The sequence below is a fragment of the Podarcis vaucheri genome (genome assembly GCF_965113315.1).
Source record: "Podarcis vaucheri genome assembly, chromosome: Z".
NCBI classification, from domain to species: domain Eukaryota; kingdom Metazoa; phylum Chordata; class Lepidosauria; order Squamata; family Lacertidae; genus Podarcis; species Podarcis vaucheri.
The window spans coordinates 8,377,824-8,398,890 of record NC_138758.1 but is presented as its reverse complement, the minus strand read 5'-3'; the positions used below and the strand labels follow the sequence as shown (position 1 = coordinate 8,398,890).

The following is a 21,067-nucleotide window of genomic DNA, read 5'->3' as shown; positions in this document are numbered from 1 at the left end:
GGTATGTTCTCAGTATGGCGCTGTAAAGAGGTCAGAAAGATGAAGCTCACACTCGGTTAGCTGGTTAACTACATAACCAGCATTGACTGAGCACTCTCCGGAGATTCAAGAGATGCCTCTTGGAATTCAGCAGGGTAGCTTTAAGGACATGTTTTAACTTTTCTGCTGTGTTAAACTGGACTCCATTGTGTGCAACATTGGTGGGATGATGCCCTCTTAATTTTAGGGACTTTACATCATCTTCACTTAGTAGTACACATATTATAATGCAGCCTAGGGACCACTTTAGCAGACAGGCAGTATAGAAATTCTGCAATAAAACCAACCAATAAAATATGTCCTACCTAAGCCACAAATCCAGGTCTATACAGTGGTACCTTCGGGTTAAGTACTTAATTTGTTCCAAAAGTCTGTTCTTAACCTGAAACTGTTCTTAATCTGAAGCACCACTTTAGCTAATGGGGCCTCCTACTGCCGCCGCTTCGCCGGAGCACAATTTCTGTTCTCATCCTGAAGCAAAGTTCTTAACCTGCAGAACTATTTCTGGCTTAGCGGAGTCTGTAACCTGAAGCGTATGTAACCTGAAGTGTATGTAACCCAAGGTACCACTGTACTTCCATAGTTTCTTAGAATTGTAGAATTCAAAGGGGCCCCTGAGGGTCATCTGTTCCAACCCCCTGCAATGCAGGAATATGCAGCTGTCCCATACAAGGATCAAACCTGCAACCTTGGCATAATCAGCACCATGCTCTAGCCAACTAAGCTATCTAAGGAATAATGCTATATAGTAGAGGCAATGAACGTGGAGCCTCCCAGGCAGTGCCAGATTTTTGTATAAGCTAAACAAGCTATAGCTTTGGGGCCCACTCTCTTGGCCTCAAAAAAATCTAAAGGGGAAAAAACTGGATGTAGATTTCCAAAATATAAGTTAAAAAACAAATAAAATAAAACCTACATACAGCAACAGTGTTTTGTGTTGTGTAGGCTCCTATTTGTTACATGCAAATGACTTTAGATACCTATTAGGTCCATAAATTACCATATAGCATATATTCAACACAAAAAACAGTGATAATTTGTTGTTGACAAAGGACAGCTGGATTATATAAAGGGCCCCATTACCTTCAGTAGCTTAGGGCCTCATCAAACCTAAATCCAGCCCTGCTCCCAGGTGTTGTTCGACTGTGGCTCCCAAAATGCTGGACCTTCGGCCATCCTGGCTGGGATTGATGGGAGTTTTGAGTCCAGAAACATGTGCCCTTGCAAAACTGAGTAAGCCTTGCCACCATACCCTCATCTTATACAGAGCCTTTATTACTGAGTGGCTTGAGCAGCTTTGCATCCTAGTATCTGCCTTCTTAGGAACTGATACACAATGCTAATTTTTTTAAAAATGAAACAAAAACCCGTTCATGTTTCTAAGAAGCTTCTTCATTTTAAATGGGATCATCACATGCACAGCAACTTCCAGAGGAAAGGGAAAAGCAATGGAAAATTGTTTGCTTATACCACCATCTTGTGGCTGCTTGTTTAAAAAGACTGTCGGAGGCATTCTTGTAAAAGGTCCTCATCTCTGGCTAAAGTACAAAAACACCATCAGAAACACATGCACCTGGGTGACCAGTGTGGGAACAAGATGCTGGAGGAGATACTGGATGCTGGCCTCATCCACTAAGGCTCTTACATTCTTGCTCCTGGGACACCTCAATGTCTGCTGTTGATCATAGGAAGCTGCCTTCAACTGAGTCAGACTATGCCTCCCATCCAATCCAATACTGCCTTCTCTGACTGGCAGTAATCTCTCTGGAGTCTTTAGTAATCATCTTTTCCCATCTCCACTGAAATTCTTTTGAACTGGCTTGAACCTGGGACCCTTCTGCATGCAAGATGGGGGCTGTTTTAGGGGAGGACTGTTTAGGGGGAGCTGCCCTAAAATGGTGTGGGACCAGTTTATCCAAAGGACTGTCTTCTCTCATATGAACTTGCTCATTCACTGAGTCCATCATTAGAGGCTTGGCTCCATATATCCTCTCCTATAGGTGGGAGGCTGGTAGTTACATTAAGGTTACCAGATTCTTTTCCATGAATCTGGGGACACTTTTCAACTTCAATGGATTTTGTCCAGGACTGATTTGTAAATCCGGGCACTGTCCCTGGGAAACGGGGACATCTGGTAACATTAAGTTACATGAGCAGGGCCTTTTCGACCTTGACCCACTCTGGCCCCCAGAATTTGATTAACTTTACTCCTGTTTCCTTTTAGCTTTCAAGACTCAAACTTATCTTTTCTCTTGCACTTGTCCTCCTGCCTAATTATTGTATTGCTTTTTTCTTTACTTTTGGTGCTGGATTGTGTTATAATCTTTTTTAATTCTTTGTGTTATGTGTGTGTGCATTGTGATTTTATATAAGCTGTTGTGAGCACTGAAAAAATGGAGAGGTCAAGGATATGAATACAAAACACATATACAAAAGTTGGTCAAATAGTGGTGAGTGGTTTATTTGCCCTTTTCCTTCTTGCTCATTTGTTTCTCAACATCATCTTGGACGGATGATGAAGAATGGCTATCACTGCTTTCATCACTCTCATCACCACTGTCTTCTTCAGAATCATCTCCTTTGGGGCCTCTTCGTAATGCATTAAAACATGGGCTGAAATGTCACCAAAAAACACTTCAATGAGGATATTGTGCATTTCCTGGCAGATTCCAGGTACATTTAATGGTGGGAAGGGTAATAAACCAGGGCTGCAGCTATACTGACCTGCTCAATGTTATTTTCCCGTATCAGAACGATATTAGATATGTTGTTCTAAAATGTCACTTGCTATTTAACATTTTTATCATGCCCCCCCTCCCGCCCGGTCAAATGTAAGTAATACCCAGCCACACCATTTTCCAAAATGCTGTTTCTCTCCCTGCTGGTGGTCACTGGTTGCTCTGTTATGCCCTCTGGGGGGATATGTGAGCAGTGTTTCACCAATGTAGCAGCATAAAATAATTAAAAATAAAGCTATAAAAAGACAAGGTCATTATTAACGTAAAAAGTAGGAAGTCATGTGTCCATTTATGTTATCGAAACCATTCCTTAACTCTTCCTTAACATTAAAAACCATGAGTATAGATCTGCCCCAGGTCTTATACCAGGTAAGACTATTTTCCAGTTTCAGCACTGACTGGCGATAACTCGACAGGGCTCACGCAGGCATCTTTCCCTTCCCTTCCTATCTGATCTTTTAACAGGGTGATATCAGGGATCAAACCTGGGACGTTATGCATTCAAGGTAGCAAGTGAAGGGAAGGATCCCTGCCTGAGACCTGAGCTACTGCAGGTCAGAGTAGAAGCACTGAATTTAAGAACCAGTAATCTCACTCAAAAGGGACGCGGGTGGCGCTGTGGGTTAAACCACTGAGCCTAGGACGTTCTGATCAGAAGGTCGGCAGTTCGAAACCCCGCAACGGGGTGAGCTCCCGTTGCTTGGTCCCTGCTCCTGCCTACCTAGCAGTTCGAAAGTCAAAGTGCAAGTAGATAAATAGGTACCGCTCTGGAGGGAAGGTAAACGGCGTTTCCGTGTGCTGCTCTGGTTTGCCAGAAGTGGCTTAGTCAGCAAGCAAGCAAAAAAGGCCATAATTAACTAGATGTTGAACCATTTTAATTTCTAGCACACCCTCATTGAAATGTTTGAATACATCAAAAGAAGCAAAACTGTAAGGAAGCATTATCTTTTCTAGTTTCAAGATGGCACCTCTTTTGGCATAGGGTTCCAGTGAGTTGTTTCAACACATCTGCAAGAGTGTAACATATATTGGGAAATTACTAAAGCTGTATGTGGGTCTTTCATCTGCAGGTGCATTGCACAAGTAAAGAATTTCTCACCTGTTGCTGCTGCATTTGGCTTTTTGAAAGCTAAATTGGACATGACGGATGACCCGGAAGCTGTACACTGGCTCCCTCGGCCAGTAAAGCGAGATGAGCGCCACAACCCCAGAGTCAGCCACGACTGGACCTAATGGTCAGGGGTCCCTTTACCTTTTTAATCTCACTCAAAGCAAGAGAAATTCAGATGATTGCAACAGTTATAGGAAGGTGTGAGAGAGGGGTTTTGCTGCTTCCTTCCACCCTAGTCTATTTGCTCTGTCCATTTTTCTCCATCCCCAGCTCAGTTCCAGCAAAACAGGAGTGGGTAGCATGTGGGCTTCCAGAAGTTGTACTTCACCCCCCCCCATCAGCCCCCAGTTAGCATGGCCAATGGTCAGGGATGCAGGAGTCCAACAGCCTCTGGAAGGCTACAAGTCCCCCAACGCTGCAGTAAGCCCTATCCCCCTAAATCCTCTCCTTTATATAAGAACAAGGAAGGCACGCCAATCCATCATGTCCAATTTAGCTTTCAAAAAGCCAAATGCAGCAGCAACAGGTGAGAAATTCTTTACTTGTGCAATGCACCTGCAGATGAAAGACCCACATACAGCTTTGGTAATTTCCCAATATATGTTACACTCTTGCAGATGTGTTGAAACAACTCACTGGAACCCTATGCCAAAAGAGGTGCCATCTTGAAACTAGAAAAGATAATGCTTCCTTACAGTTTTGCTTCTTTTGATGTATTCAAACATTTCAATGAGGGTGTGCTAGAAATTAAAACGGTTCAACATCTAGTTAATTATGGCCTTTTTTGCTTGCTTGCTTGCTTGCTTGCTTGCTTGCTTTCTTCTTCTTTTTAAAAAAGGCCTTTTTAACCAACATCCAATAATATTCCTAGCAATAGCAGCAGTCCATCCACTCCACACAGCCCTTCCTGGGCAAATCACTTCAGCATTGATATGAATCCCATCTCTCACACATTCATTTCCCAGGGCTTATCTTAGCAGACCATTCTTTGCTAATTCTAGTCTCTTGTTTGGAGATGTGCCAGTGGCTCTGCTTGGCTATCCGCAGTTTCAGCATTGGGTGCTGAGAGCAGAGGAAATTGTAAATGCAAAGATTCTATGCAGGAGGTCCATGTGTGCAAACTTTCAACAAATAACCATCTGGCGAGCGGAGAGGAATAATGCCTGAGTGTGTGTGGTTCCATATGCCCAGGCAGGGCAATTTATTTTTCATGGCAAATAATTTGATAGCTGAGCAACTTTATGCTAAAAATTTGTGTGGGAACATAGGGAAGTTACGGTACCCCAGATCAGACTGTTGGCCTGTCTATTGTCTACCCTGATGGTCAGTGGCCACACCCATACCATATGTTTAAAGCACATTCAGCAATCATATAAAGCAAATGGTGGCCCACTCCCCCCTTCAAATTCTGGAAATTGTATTTCATTCAGGTTGCTAGGAATTGTAGCTCTATGAGGAAATTCCACAGGGCAGGGCCTGCCACACTAAAGTGAAGGCCAATCTAATCTCAGGGGCATGGGGAACCTCCAGAAATGTCCCATCAGGAGGTCACAGTGATCAAGGTGGATCTTCTAGTTATGGGGTGGAAATGTGTCTTCTCATCTCCTGCTTCCTGGTCCCTTTAATGGAGATGTCAGAGACAGGACGTGGGGCCTTTTGGATGTGCTCTGCCGCTGAGTTGGAGATGGAGGGACTCTATCTTAGAGACACCAACTTGCAAGTGTGGTGGGGGGCCCAAGATCCCACATGTGATGATATCATGTCAGGACATCACACCAGCTTGGAGGAGCCAGGAATGTGGTGGCTTCAATGGTTTGTGGCGGCTGCTGCTACTGCCACCAGGAGAAGGAGGATGACCCAGCCACTAAGGCCACATTGCCATTCTGTTCCTGGCTCCTCCAACCTGACATGACCTTTTTTTTTAACATGGGGGGGTGTCCCTCACAAGCAAATGTTGAGGGCATCCAAAAGGGTTTGGCCCCTAGGAGTCGGCACCTCTGCTCCCTCTACTCCACTGCATTTTACTGTGAGAGTGCCGAAGTGTCCCATAATGCAGCTGTGCTTTTACACAGGAGGAAGTATCTCTTACCTCCTCTCCACAATAAAACAGCAACATGGAAGACACGCAAGAAGGGTCAGTCCTCCTATCCCGGCACCAAGCATCCGCAGGATCTGTTGAGGGCCTGTTACAGTTCAATCAACATCAGCTTGGCTTGTAACTGTCCTACAACCTAGTAATGAGTCGGCTTTGCTTCATGGCTGCATCTGCAATAAATAATCTCCAAAGCACATGGATGTCTATAGTACACTAGGAGCTGTGCTCCTGTTTGCTCCACCGCCACCCCTGCCATTTTCCCCACAATAACCCCTTGGAGCTTCCACCTCCCACCTCATGCAACTACTTAAGCTCAACCTGATTTCTGAAGCCACTTCCCTTTTCTATTTTGCAGTTCTGCTTTATACCCCTTTGTACATGCCTTCACTCCCATGCCTCCTTTCCCCTCCTTTTGTGCAACCCCTCTTGCCATGATCTTTCCCAACTCCTTTCTTGTTGCAGTCAAGTCTCTGCAGCTAGAAAGCTAGCACAGGAGTGAGATAGAAGCTCTACCTCTCAGTTTTGTTTTGTTTTTAATGTGGGCTAGATTTAAAACAAATACATGTTCCTTCACAGGCAGTCTGACATAGTAATGTCCACACTCCTGCCTCTGGACTTCTACCACTTCATTCCGCTGCACCTGTATAGAGGATGTTAAGTTTTGTACCGCAGTTACATGGTTAGTGGGAAAAGTTTATTTCTGGGATGCAACCCTGAGTTCAAACTGCTCTGATGTAAACCAACACTCCTGTGCTATCACAGAAACATAGGAGAACCATTGTGGTGTAACAGCTAAAGTGCTGTCATTCCTATCAGCCCCCAAATGCCTGGCCTGGGGTCAAAACTGATGGGAGTTAGAGCTATTGGAGGGCAGCAGGCTAGGGGAAGCTGTGATAAGGCATTCATTTTAAATTGAGTGTTAGATAGGGAAGTGTCTTGGGGGGAGTATTCCCTATAGGAGGGGAATGAACAATTACTTTACAGTTAATATCCCTTTAAAAAATTAGTTTTATTAGAGATTTTTTGTGTTGCAACACAAGCAAACAAATAATTGGGTGAAAGTACATTCTATTGCACAGCATTCATGCAGGGCATTGTGTCAGCATCATGTGGGTAGGTCTTTTTTATTATTATTAATATGTCCTTTTATGCCAGTATTTTTCATTATTACATTTTTTCAGAGTCGGTCAAGGTGGCATAGGAGCCAACTCCTAGGGGTCGTGGGTGCTCCAGCTCCCACAATAAAATATTTCAAGGGCTGGTCCACTGGTGGAGGAAGAGGAGTGCGGGGGAGTGCACTGCACCCCGGCAGCGTGATCCCAGTAGGGAGCCATCGCAGCTGCCCGCCCCCCTGCACTGGGTGCCATGCTCCTGCAGGTGGTGTGCCCCACCCCCAGGATGCGCACCACGCCCCTTCGGGCAGCGTGCCATGCCCCCAGGGTGCATGCCATGCCTCTGCGGATGGCGTGCCATGTCCCCAGGATGCGCGGCCCGCCCCTGCAGGTGACGTGCCCCACCGCGTGACGCATGCCAGCCCCGCCCCTGCCTGCTCTCCACCCCCTGGTACTGGAGCATGAAGCTCTGCCCCTGGGCTGGTCTCCTGCAAAGTTGATAGGCATTGCCATTCAAATGGTGTGTGTGCACCATGTCATGTGATTGATTATGCAGGGTGGTGCTTACCTGGGCCCCCACAATATTTTATTCAAGTTGGCAGCCCTGCAAGGTGGCATAAACACCCAGTTGGCCCTCATAACTACCCTGTGATGTATGTTAGGGTAGTAGGGTTAGGGTTAGGGTCTGGGGTTAGGGTTAGGGTTAGGGTTAGGGGTTAGGGGTTAGGGGTTAGGGTTTAGGGTTAGGATTAGGGTTTAGCGTTAGGGTCAGGGTCAGGGTTAGGATTAGGGTTTAGGGTTTAGGGTTTAGGGTTTAGGGTTAGGATTAGGGTTTAGCGTTAGGGTCAGGGTCAGGGTTAGGGTTAGGGTTAGGGTTTAAGGTTAGGATTAGGGTTTAGCGTTAGGGTCAGGGTCAGGGTCAGGGTCAGGGTTAGGGTTAGGGTTAGGGTTAGGGTTTAGGGTTTAGGGTTAGGATTAGGGTTTAGCGTTAGGGTCAGGGTTAGGGTTTAGGGTTTAGGGTTAGGATTAGGGTTTAGCGTTAGGGTCAGGGTTAGGGTTAGGGTTTAGGGTTAGGATTAGGGTTTAGCGTTAGGGTCAGGGTCAGGGTTAGGATTAGGGTTTAGGGTTTAGGGTTAGGGTTAGGGTTTAGCGTTAGGGTCAGGGTCAGTGTTAGGGTTAGGGTTAGGGTTTAAGGTTAGGATTAGGGTTTAGCGTTAGGGTTAGGGTCAGGGTCAGGGTCAGGGTTAGGGTTAGGGTTAGAGTTTAGGGTTTAGGGTTTAGGGTTAGGATTAGGGTTTAGCGTTAGGGTCAGGGTTAGGGTTAGGGTTAGGGTTTAGGGTTTAGGGTTTAGGGTTTAGGGTTAGGATTAGGGTTTAGCGTTGGGGTCAGGGTTAGGGTTAGGGTTTAGGGTTAGGATTAGGGTTTAGCGTTAGGGTCAGGGTTAGGGTTAGGGTTAGGGTTTAGGGTTAGGGTTAGGGTTAGGGTTTAGTGTTAGGGTTAGGGTTTAGGGTTAGGGTGTAGGGTGTAGGGTTAGGGTTAGGGTTAGGGCCTAGCAGCATTTTGAGGCCACCCAGTTGGGGAAGGTTGCCTTATCACAATATTAATTTGAACATTTTGGGGTGCGCTCCTGGCTGAATCTTTGTCATTGGACACACAAGTGACTACATTGGCTATGACTGCCTATGGCTGTTAAGGAATATAGGAAGCTGCCTTTGTACTGAATTGGTCCATCTAGCTCAGTATTGTCTGCACTGACTGGCAGAGGCACTCCAGGGAATCTTTCCCAGCCTTACCTGGATATCAAACCAGGGACATCCTGCATGCAAACAGATGTCCTACACTGAGCTGCAGCCCTTCCCGGCAGCTCTGGATTGGGCTTGTTTAATTGCAGAAGTCCAGGCATCTGTAACCTCCAGAATGTATCACAGCATTGCATTATTTGTGGGGCATCCATTATAGTTGAGCTGGAGAAGGCTGCTGCCAGGTTGTTGGAGGAGGTACCTCATTCACAGGGCAAAACATCTGTGCTGAAGGAGTTGCAGAGGCTGCAAATATGATACTGGGCCAAGTTTAAGGTCTTTCTATGGAACAACTTGAAGACCAGGTTATCTCTGGGAATGCTTTACATTCTGCACCTCTGCTGAGATATTTCAATGCTGTTAGCATTGCCATATGCTCCTGAGGTTCATCCTATGATCACTTTTTATTCCAGCAGGCCTTTTAACAGTCAGATCTGATTTTATAGTTTTAAACTGGTTTTATATATTTATTGCACTGTTGAGTTTGACGTATGCTACTTACAGACAATTGTGCTTAAGTAGTATATAATTTGTCTGAGTAAAAATAAATTAAATAGAATAAAGCCAGAGCCTTCTCTTTGGAATGCAATTCCAATAAGCACCCACTGTTTCGACACCTGCTTAAGATGCACCTGTTTACTCAGGCTTCCCTTGGGCGATCAAGCTATGTTGATGCATTAATCTGCTCTACTGATTTGCAACGAGTTTGGGACTTGCTTTATGAATGCAATTTTATTTCATACAAAGTATCAGAGCGGTTTGCAACAGTTATACGTAAAACCCTACAATAAAAACCACATTAAAATTCTGAAATCAGAAATCAGCTAGCTATTATGGAGAGATGCAGCCTTAATTGCCTGCACAAGCCTATTGGAATAGGAAAGTTTTCAGCAGGCATTTAAAACTGAAAACAGAAGGTGCCTGCCGAATCTCTGTTGGCAGACTATTCCATAATGCTGGACCAATGACACTCAGGGCTTAGGTCTTGTTGTTGGCAAATAAGTCTTGCCAACTTGGGGAAGCACCACCAACATGGCTGCAGATGATCTCAGTGATTGTCCTGGGATAGAAAGGTTCAGGTGTTCCCTAAGGTCCCTAACATTTTCAGTGCTTTGTGAATTAGCATATATACTCGAGTATAAGCCAACCCGAATATAAGCCGAGGCACCTAATTTTACCACAAAAAAACTAGGAAAACTTATTGACTCGAGTATAAGCTGGTTTACTACACCACAAACCTGGTGGTGGTGGCAGTGGCAGAGGAAGAACAAAAGGGCTGCTTTCAGGCTGCTTGTTCCTCCTCCGCCAACGCCAACAGCGGCAAAGGTGGTGGAGGAGGAAGGAGCAGCCTGAAAGGACCCTCACTTGAGTATAAGCCAAGGGGGACTTTTTCAGCATAAAAATGTGCTGAAAAAGTCAGCTTATACTTGATTATATACGGTAAAACTGTATATACTTGAATCTATTTTGGAAGCAGATGGACAACCAGTGCAGATGCTTTAACAATGGTCTCACATGTTGGCCACATTCTCCCATCAGCAGTCTGGCAGTCACATTCTGCACTGACTGTAGCTCCCTAATCAGGCCCAAAGGCAGCCCCACAAAGTGTGCACTGCAGTAGTCCAGCCTTGAGGTTACCAATGCCTGGACTGCAATGGTAAGGCTATCCCTGTACAGGACATAGCTGTCAACCTTCCCTTTTTTTGTGGGAAATTCCCTTATTCCAGCGCTGTTTCCCGCTGCTTCCCGCTGCTATCCCGGATTGTTAGATATCCCGTAGACTGTCCCCGGGACAAGTGAGACTGCTGATCCCTTATTTTCAAATCTGAAAGTTGACAGCTAAGGTACAGGAATGGCTGTATTGTTGATTTTATGCAGTTCACTGCCATAATATTTTTTTTCCTATAATGTTGCTGGCATATAAACATTGCAAATAAGTAAAATAAAAATTCTTCCCTTTTAAGTTGCAAAAGCAGTTTGTCATGTGGCATCAGAAGAAGAGAGGCTGCCTGTCTGAGAAAACAAACAAACTCAAAGACTCCAAACATGTGAAACTAGCTGCAGAGGGGTTTTTGTTGGCTCCTGATCTACATTTGTTGTAAATATAACTGTGATGGAAATCCTGCTGGATCAGCCCTAGGGTCCACCTAGCCTGGCAGCCTTCTTTCCAAGAGGCCACCCAGAAGCCTCCAGGAAGACCACATGAAAGCAACAGGCCTTGCCTCCCACTGTTCTCAAAACTGGCAGGGGAAAATAGCAAACATGTTCAGCGAAGTGAAGAATCAGACGATTGAACAGGGCAATAAAATTGCCAATTACCCATTGCAGGAGGTAACCCAATAATTTGTGAGATGCTGGAGTCTAAGAGGCCTGTGAAGGGTTTTTGTTTTGTCAACAGATTGTTAGAATGCACACAGCGTGTGCTTTGTGGACTATAAGCACGTGTTGTTTATTGACATATGCTGCACTCCCTGAAGCATTCAAGTACCAAAACCGCTCTACAAACAGACAAACTGGATGGAAAATAAACTCTACAGGAGAAGCACATTGAATTTTGAAGAACCATTTTAAGATGCACTCCAAGACACAATGGGAGCCACAATATCTGTGTGCACTGATTGTAAAATGAAACAGATGACTACTCTGTGAAGTCAAAGGGTGCAGGACCTGTCACCTTCTAGTTGTTGTTACAGATGATGGAATGAAGGAATTGTAGCCCATCAACAACTGAAGTGGTACAGCACAACACTTAACCTGGTCTAGTCCAACACTGTTTGCTCTGACTGGTATGACTTCTCAGACAGAAATATTTCCCAGATCGGCTAACTGAGATTTTTACTTAACTGGCAAGGAGAGAGATATAACCTGGGACCTAATGTGTGACAATCCTATGTTCCGAGCTATGGCCCCTCATGCTCATTTGAGAGCTTCCTGGTGCATTATGTAAGTCCTCAACACAGACCTGCAAGCAGTGGAGGCTAGTCCATTAAGTAGGGCAAGTGGGGAACTGCCCCATGAAGCTGAGCTGCTCTCAGCCATTCCCCACCTGCCTGCCTCCTTGATTACAACCAATCCAGGGGTTGGCAATGCATTTTCATCTTCCTCCCCACGAGTTTCATTGTTATCCCTTGAATGGAGGAATGTGGGGTGGGGGAATCAGAGCGAGTTGGCTCTGCTTGTCATTGGCTCTGACTTCACCTACTGCTGGCTTCTGCCCCAACTAATCCCAAGGGACACCAGAAGCCACTACTGCTTACAAACCTGACCCTGTATCTATACTACTCTGCTGTGCCACTTGGGAAAAGCAGCAACAAGGTCTTGGCTGAAGGTGGCAGTGTAGGCATAAGAAACTATGTGTGTCCAGCTTTGCAGAACAAGTGAAAGAGCCCTGGAGGCAGGATGCCACTTACGGTCTTTGAGTGGAGTGTAGCAGTCCAGCTGAACATGCTTTTTAGACGAGAAGCAGCACTTGTGTTCCAGACACAATGACTTGTTGCTCTTTTCCCCAGCTTGGCAAGGCACCACTGCCTGATTTGTTTTGGGTCGACACGCTTTGGGAAATGAAGCAGAAATGCAAGATTTCAGTTCCAAGCCCAGTTTAAACATGTACACACTGAGGCACGAGGCAAAGTTATTCCAGATCACTGCTTCCATTTAGGGTGGCCATGTGTTCCACTTTAAAGAGAACAGTCCTTTAGGGCTCTTCAGTCCAAGTCTGGTTTAAAGACAAAAGACCCTAAGAAGAGAGAGCAAGAGGGTTCTTAGAGTCACCCGTCAACAGTGAGTGACAACACCTGGGCAGGTGACTGAGCAGGCATGAAGTTCTCCTGGTCACCATATTCCCCAATTACAGGGTATCCAAGAGCATTCCATACAGAGTAGACCTATTGAAATGAGTGGACCTAAATTAGTCATGTCCATTCATTTCAGTGGGTCCAACATTAGAATTACTATGGCTTGAATCCATGCAGGACCGTCTTTAGCAGATGCGGTGCCGGGGTGCAAATATCTGCCCAGTGCCCCCAAATTACCATGGATAGTGTTGGGGTGGCCATAGCTGTGCACTGCCAGCCATCTGGGGGGGGGAGCGCAACTCTCCCCCATGCCGCTGTGGAAGAGCGAACCCCGCAGAGGCTTGGGAGTGAAGTTGCACCTCTCCCAAGCCTCCTCGGGAGGAGAGCAATCCCCGCAGAGGCTTGGGAGGCTAGCTGCGTGCCTGCCAGTCATATGGTTGGTGGGGCACAGCTGGCAGGCGTGCAGGGAAAGGGGAGGTCATCGGCAAAGCCACACGGCTCCCCCAATTGCTAGGGTGCCCCTGAGAGGCCAGCGCCCTGGCGTGACACACCACTAAGCCCTATGGGAAAGATGGTTCTGAATCCATTTTTGTATCTGTATCAGGAGTGAAGAACCTTTCACACACCCACCCCAGATGTTGCTGGACTACAACTCTGAGCAGCCTAGACTATGCTGGGTGGGACTAATGGGATATGTAGTTTAGCAATGACCAGAGGACTAGAGGATTCCCAGCCCTGATCTATGCATACAAATTAGCTCAGTGTCCTCTTTCTATGAGACATGTTTCCTTTTTCCAGGGGGGATATGCAAATGGCTGATATTATGTTTTATTAGAAATTTGCTGAGAGTTCCTTCTCACTTATGCATCAACTCCATGCAAGGGAGGAAAGGAATAGTAGCGGGGGGGGGAGCACAGAAAGACACAGAGGGGTCAGGCATCAACGTGGTGGTTTTGAAAGTATGTTTTTGATTGAGCCCTTTGCTTTGGAGTATCTGAATAAGATTCAGGAGGGCCTTTTTCCTTTGAAGGTTGGAACAAACTGGGCAATCTCCACACACTAATGAGCTGATTATTTCCAAGTGCCACTTTGAAGTCTGCTTCTGCTTTTGGTGGAAACAGCAACACTGCCGCCAAAAAGCAAAAGAGCCATGCAGCAAGATCTGTGCAAGGCCCTTCTTTCATTTATTTAAACAATTTATATACCACTTAACTACAATAGTCTCTAAGCGGTTTGCAAAGGTACTTAATGGGGCTTTGCAATTGCTTCGTTTGTAAAAAGCAGCCCCTACACTGCACAACAAACTGATTCTGAAATCCACTTGTGGGAGAAAAAGAGGGAACCTAAAGCAAGGTTGCCCTTCTTCTCCTTCAACTTCTTCAGCATCCAGCCACTGCAGCAAGTGTTGCCGACCTTTCGGGAGTCTGTGGGCACATTTGTAAGCAAAGAGAAATGGTCATGGGCACGACACACACATGCAGCTGCTCCCCTATCCAGCCCCCAGCCGTTACTCACTTGAAATTGCCTCCTTGCCACAATCAAACTGGGGGTGGGAGAAAAGCATTCCATTGGCTAAGGAAGGATTGTTGCAAGATTAATTTTAGAGGGGGGATGGGGGCCTGCAGGCACCAGGGAAGTCTGCTGTGGACACCTGCAAGCACATGTGCAGCATGCTGGGGATCCATGCACCACAGCTCAGCAGGAGGAGGAGCAAGGCTTGTCTTGTGCTCCATTAGCCTGCTTGGCCCAACCCCTATGCTCTTGGAGTATGGCATGAATGGGAGAGAAAGGAAAACCCTGCTTTATTGGCCTGCCCAGCACTGGATTTATGGATTGTATACAAGTCCTACTCAGTGTAAAACCATCAAACATAAAGAGACTAAGTCCTTTAATTTCAATGGGTATACTCTGAGCAGGACCACCACTGGATAACTATGTACATGTCTGTGAATATCCACACGTATCTCTAAGTCCTTTTGGTTGTTCCACTACCTTCACGTGGCGGCAGCCTAGGAAAGCTTATTCTCTGTGGCAGCCCTTAAGTTGTGGAATCCCCTCCCGCCAGAAGTGTGTCTGGATTCTTCACTTTGAAGCTTTTAGTGAATGCTAAAGATGCCCCTTTTTACCCCGACATTTGACACTTGAGATGTCTATTTTTAAGATGGTCCCCTCTTCTCTCTTTGCAAGTTGAAAACAAACTGTTTTTATGTTGTGTTTTCAATTGTTGTAACATTCTCTGGGATCTTAGGGTGAAGGGTGGGTAACAAACAACAACAGCAGCTACTGCTGCCTTGACTTTTTTCTTTTGCTGTCAATACATTGTTGGGTTACTAGATACAGCACTATGCAAGCATTTGATACCTACCATTAATTCTGCATTGGGAGCATCTCAACCCATCCAAAGAACAGCTCAAACTAGTCCTATGCACCAGGAGGGCTTTGAGGGCTTCTCAAATAAGACGACCTTCATGGTCCCTTCCAACTCTACAATTCTATTATTCTAAGATGCTTACAAACCAGTATGGGTGATCCATGTGCAGCTGCAATATGAGAGGAAATGGGGGGTTAATTCCTTTGGACAACCCCTTTTTATTTCCTTTTCCAAACATGAAACGTGGCACTCTGCATAGAACAACACCCCTCAATATAGCTCAACAAAGAGACCTTTCACTGAAGGACCACAGTAACAAACATTTCTAATCCTCTCAAGGACTTGAAGAGGGGGCAATGAAAAATGATGCTACAACAGCACTTACTCACTGGGTTGAAAAAGGTCACCAGCTGTTCAGATACGATCTGTACTTTCGTCCTTGGCTCAGGGGGAGCAACTTCAGTTTCATTTAAATCATCCAAGGTCAGAAATGCAGAACCTGAAAAACACAGAACAATTCAAACTCCTGCACGGCAACTCAAGGGGAAAACTCGTTTAAGTACCATAATACAGTTTTCCCACTTAAACTCTCTCCCCGCCCCAATCAAAACACTTTCCCCCACTCAGCTTCTGATCCCCTGTTCTTCAGGTGACTGATGGACTGAGTACTATGCCCTCTGTCTTAGTGGTGGTTGGAGAATATCAGGTCAGTTCAAAATAAAATCTCACTCACCCATGCTTTGTAAGTATATGAAGGAGCCAATCTGGCACATACAGTGGTACCTTGGTTGTCCAACTTAATCCATTCCGGGAGTCCGTTTGACTCCCAGAACTGTTCGAAAACCAAGGTGTGGCTTCTGATTGGCTGCAGGAGCTTCCTGCACTCAAGCGGAAGCCACATCAAATGTTCAGCTTCCAAGAAATGTCTGCAAACCAGAACACTACTTCTGGGTTTGTGGCATTCGGGAGCCGATTTGTTCGGGAGCCAAGCAGTTTGACAACCAAGGTACCACTGTATTGCCAAGTCCTGAATAGGTTAGCTGGGAAAAATCAACCTGACCCACCTATGTCTTCCCAGATACTCAGTGCTCCACAAAGGTAGCACTGGTTTTGGGAGGGTAATTGCTGCTATCCCATGAGGATCAGAGACCATCTGGTGCACCCCTAGAGATGTGTGGAAGCTGATGGATTCCTGAATGCTGCAAGAGATTTTCTGGAAGGCAATTCTGCCAAGGTACTAGTCTCCCTGTGGAATGGTGAGGCATGGCAGGCCATAGACACAACTGCACCCAAATGTCCTCTCTGGTGCTGCGGAAGTTAGGCAACCACCCAATTTACTGAGGAGTTCCAGGCAGCTGGAGACAATTGCATACAAGGCGTATAAGTTTTGCTCTGAAGGAGACTGTACACATGGAAGAGCACATAATCGTGCCTGTGTGGTGGTTAACGTGGAGAAAACAGCCTACTTGGCAACCCATGTACCACTTAGAAAAGCTATTATGCAATGGAAGTGGCAATGATTTACCCTCATTAACCCAGTCTTGGAGCCATCAGATGCCTACCGTGGATAATAATAATAATAATAATAATAATAATAATAATAATAATAATAATTTTTATTTATACCCCGCCCTCCAGAGCCAAGACCGGGCTCAGGGCGGCTAACAACCAATAATAAGAACAAGTTCATTAAAATACAACTTTAAAAACAAGATTAAAATACAACATTAAAACATTAGGATGCAGCCTCTTCACAGGAGGAGAAAGGAAAAAGAAAGAGGGGGAGGGAATCAAACTGATTCCAAGCCAAAGGCCAGGCGCAACAACTCTGTCTTACAGGCCCTGCAGAAAGAAATCCGATCTCGCAGGGCCCTGGTCTCATGAGACAGAGCATTCCACCAGACCGGAGCCAGAGTTGAAAAGGCCCTGGCTCTGGTTGAGGCTAATCTAACTTCCTTAGGGCCCGGGACCTCTAGGGTGTTGCTATTTATGGACCTTAAGGTCCTCCGTGGGGCATACCGGGAGAGGCGGTCCCGTAGATCCTAGGCCATAAAGGAAAATCTGCAAGGGCAAAATTATCTGCTTCATATGGACTTGAGTGCTGCTCTTGCTGGCTGTTGAGAGTAAAGTGGTGTGTCTTCAGTGATGTAGGGAAAAAACCACCCTGGGGCCTGGACCCAGGAGGTAGTGCTTCCGCTCTCGGTTGAAACTGGTTATCTTTATATACTCCAGTTCAGGTTCAGGGCCAGTTTGGGCATAGAATCAGCCTTGATCTTGATCTGATGGGTGACATTTGGGTGAAAGACAGAAGCACAATGAACCTGTTGACTCCCCTAGATGACTCAGTGGGTTGAGATACCACAGACCACAGTGTATGTCTGCTTTCAGTGAGTTCGTAGTTTGTTTTGCGGTGGCTTCACTACTACTTACAGGGTCTGTTCCATTGAAAAGTATTGACTGATGGTGCCTTGGACCCCTAGGAGTTGTTGGGTACCACAATTTTGTTTCCAACACTATTTAATATCTACATGAAGCTGCTGTGGAGGTCATTGGAAGGTTTCTGGCAAGATGTCACTCAGTTCCATTTCTCTGTAACATCTCAAATCAGGAGGTCCTAAACTGGTGCCTAGATGCATTTGTGAGCTGGATGCCGGTATATAATCCTGAGTATTTGCAAAATTGCATTGGACTAATGGAAGCTGGAATCCAACAACTGCCAGAATGAAACATGCTGGCTACTTTTGAGCTACCTCAGGACTTGCAGCAGCTGTCTACAGCTTTAGACAAGTGCTAGGGCTCTCAAATCATTTCTCAGCTAAGGAAAGTTGGGTATTGTTAGCTGAAAATGACCCAGTAGGCCAACCTTTGAAGTCTAGTGGTCCTATTTAAGCACATAGGCAATACGTTCCCTGGGCTATGGATTGAATTGATACCTACTGTATTCAAAGCATGTATACTTCACCACTGAGTGATGGCACTTTTCAAAGCAGTGATGGGAGTAGTAGGGAGAGGGCGAAGAAGAAATTGATTGGGGGATAAGAACTAATCCAGGCTACCAGTTTGCCCACATGCCATTTAGATCAACAGATACATACAACTAGAGTACAGATTGGATATGGTCAACTAGTGCTTAGCCATTCTATTAAAAAAACCCCACACACAACACCTTGAATTTTAAAAGTTGGTAGCCTTATAAGTTTCCCCAAGCAATTCCTCTATTGTCAAACATTGCAAGCTACCTTGTGTTTAAGAACTACTCTTTAAAATACTCACTTGGGCCAACAGCATGATACAATACACACAAGCATTTTGCTAAAATCTGGGTCACAGAGATCATCATCAGTATTACTTCTGCAATGAAAAACAAATAATGTAAACTCCAGCGAGCCTTCACCTGCTTATTGAGGGAAGAAGACTCAAAAGTCTTGTCTTACTTGGATCACTTTTGCATGGGGCAACACAATCATTTTACATGGGAACCCCAGATCAATTCCACATGTTAAAAAAACACTTTGTAGAATCACACTTGATGTCAGGGACTGGCTGGATGCTGAGGATTGGTGGGAGGAACTAGCTGGGGAACCCCCAAGGGAAGAAGGCTGAGAGCAGAGGGATTGGTGGTGGGACGATGGAGTGGTCAGAGGGAGAAGAGGGAGTAGACTGGGAAGAGGAGACATCAGAAGCTGAAGAGGTAACAGGGTTTAGTGAGCTGGGAGAGTCTATGGCAGAAGTCCAGAATCAGAAACGGAAGTTGAAATAGGAGAGGAGGGAGGCCAAGAAGCAGAGATGAATCTGGCTGGTGAAGAGTCACAGGTGTTTCCCCTTCCTGCTGCAACAAGCTCCCCTCCCTCCTTGTACCGCAGAACCAAGAGAGGCATGTAGAGTGTGGGCAAGGTTAGCATCACACAGATTCAGTCTTGCATTCCTTGGGGGAAATCCTGGAGAGGAGGGGACTTAGGCAGCTGTGGGAAGGTGGGGACCTTCAGTCTCCGCAACTGCTTCATGGGGGCAAGCCGTACCAAAAAGGAGTTGCTGTGCTCATTAGGCCTGGCACTCCTGTGGAGATCCTGTTTTTGCTGATAAAGAGTTAACTCCACTTTCTTCATGTGCTTTACCGCTGACTCACTCCAGGCACTTGCCAACTCAGTTGATGCTACTGAGTCCAGCAAATCTCTCAACTCCATAAATTTCATTTCAGACCATGAAAGGGTCATTGGATGAAGGTTGGATGAGGGTGAGTTAGTGTGGCAGTTATGAGTTAAGACCAGGTTTGAGGAACCTGTGGCCCTCCAGCTGCTCTTGAACTCCCATCATTCATGACCATTTGCCATGGTGGCTTGGGGCTGGTGGGAACTTAGAATCGTAGAGTTGGAAGGGACCACAATAGTCATCTAGTCCAACCCCCTGCAATGCAACAACTGGAGCCCAACAACACCTGGAGGGCCCCAGGCTCCACATCTTTAGTTTAGACTTAGCTGGGGAAGATAACCAAGTTTACAGTGGGTGGCCTTGGCCCAGTCTTCCTCTCTCAGGCATTGCACTTAACAGGGGGGTTTTGAGAATGTATCGGGGTGCATCTAAGTACAGTGGTCTGAGCTCAATGGAATAAAATAGGCAACAAAGGTGAATAACAAAAATCAAGCTGCCGCCTGATTGAAGAAACAAGTAGCTAGATTGAATTTGCATAGATTCAATCACCTAAGTAAAACAAGCAGACTCTCCCCATAATTTTGTCTTTAAATAAATAACACGTCCTAGCAGATACCCAAAATTCATTACCTCATGTGTCAGGATGGTGCCCACTACCTCCAGGTGTTAGGGAGGTAGGTCTGATAATGCTCACCACCTGTAGTTTCTGAAAGTTTATATATATATATATATTTAAAAAATGTTTAATCTGCTGCCCTAGTAGCCTCTCACTTCAACGTTAGTAATATGTTAATCAAATTAAATTGATGCATCAAATCAGCTCTGGGTTTAACCAGCAAACGCTGATTGACTTTTAGCCAGTAATGGGACATTCCCAATGGTAGAAACCTTTAGTGCAGATCTTAACTTTCCAGAGAACAGTGCAAATCTTGCTTACTTTAAACTGGGGTGCAGGACCTTAATATTACTAAGCAAACTAAGGGCATCCTAATTCATACTAACTGCAGAGACATGGATGGAGAAGAAACAAATCACCTAACCTAATACAGGGTTATGATAAAACTGATAAATAAAACTCACAGTAAGGTTAAAGTAGATTCATTTAACCTTAGCTACTGAGAGATCTCCAGCCACCCTTTCTAGCTTTTAGAAAAGAATCAATTGTCCTATGGCTCAACTGAAGTTACATACATTTCTGTATTTTGAGGTCACTGCACACTTGTCAACTTGCAGACTCTTTAAGGAAATGGTTCAGTGCTGTAGCTATGGGGATCTCTATTATGACTTACACGCTTGGTAATGACTTCCAGAGAGGTGGCTATTTTAACCAGTTTGAATATTTTAAAGATCATGATTTGTTGTTGAATGAAATTATGCCACAAGTCTTTAAGGTCTCAAATGACTCTTAAAAGGTTACCAGATTTTTTTCAAAGAATCCAAGAAGAGAAAATAAAGTTATTTTTAAAAATTGTTGTTTTTTTAAAAAAGAAGTAATCTCTTCTGTGATCTCCTCTGTCACGTGGCCTTCCTCTGGGCCCCGGCCTGCTCTCTTGGAGCACTAGCCGCCATGGAGTAGGCTCGGGTCAGGCCTGGGCTCGGCCACGTGTCCTTGCCCTCCCAGGGCTCTCCTCCTTAGCAGCGGCAGCGGCGCAGCCAGGTCAGGGCTCTCCCCTTTTTTCTCCTTCCTCTTTCTCTCTCTTCCTTCTCCTCTTCTCCTTCTCCCTGCGTCGGCTCCAGGGTTTCTGTGGCCCCAGAGCACCGCTGGGTAGTCAGCCGGGTGGCTGGGTGCTCTTGCTCCTGGCTCAATTTGGGTTGGGGGGTTTCAACGGTTCCCCCAGTTGACGTGCCAAGCGTCTCTG

At 45.6% G+C, this 21,067-nt stretch overlaps 1 protein-coding gene across 1 annotated transcript; it reads right to left on the bottom strand.

Moving 5' to 3' along the window:
- Positions 1 to 2,479: 2,479 nt before the first annotated feature.
- FMR1NB (FMR1 neighbor) lies at positions 2,480 to 20,427 on the bottom strand. Its single transcript, XM_082207641.1, has 7 exons — positions 20,400 to 20,427; positions 19,866 to 19,914; positions 18,333 to 18,410; positions 15,445 to 15,558; positions 12,305 to 12,445; positions 5,978 to 6,071; positions 2,480 to 2,652 (listed from the first exon to the last, which is right to left on the bottom strand). The coding sequence occupies exons 3-7, from the start codon at positions 18,397 to 18,399 to the stop codon at positions 2,499 to 2,501; spliced, it is 570 nt and encodes a 189-aa protein (XP_082063767.1). The 5' UTR covers positions 18,400 to 18,410; positions 19,866 to 19,914; positions 20,400 to 20,427; the 3' UTR covers positions 2,480 to 2,498.
- Positions 20,428 to 21,067: the final 640 nt, after the last annotated feature.

What these genes read in the sequence shown, in the direction of transcription:
- FMR1NB (XM_082207641.1), bottom strand. Translation starts at nt 18,399, where the DNA reads ATGATGATCTCTGTGACCCAGATTTTAGCAAAATGCTTGTGTGTATTG. An exon ending in GTATCATGCTGTTGGCCCAA is followed by an intron (nt 15,559 to 18,332) that starts GTGAGTATTTTA and finishes TGTGTTTTTCAG; the next exon opens with GTTCTGCATTTCTGACCTTG. An exon ending in CTACACTCCACTCAAAGACC is followed by an intron (nt 6,072 to 12,304) that starts GTAAGTGGCATC and finishes GAACTGTAACAG; the next exon opens with GCCCTCAACAGATCCTGCGG.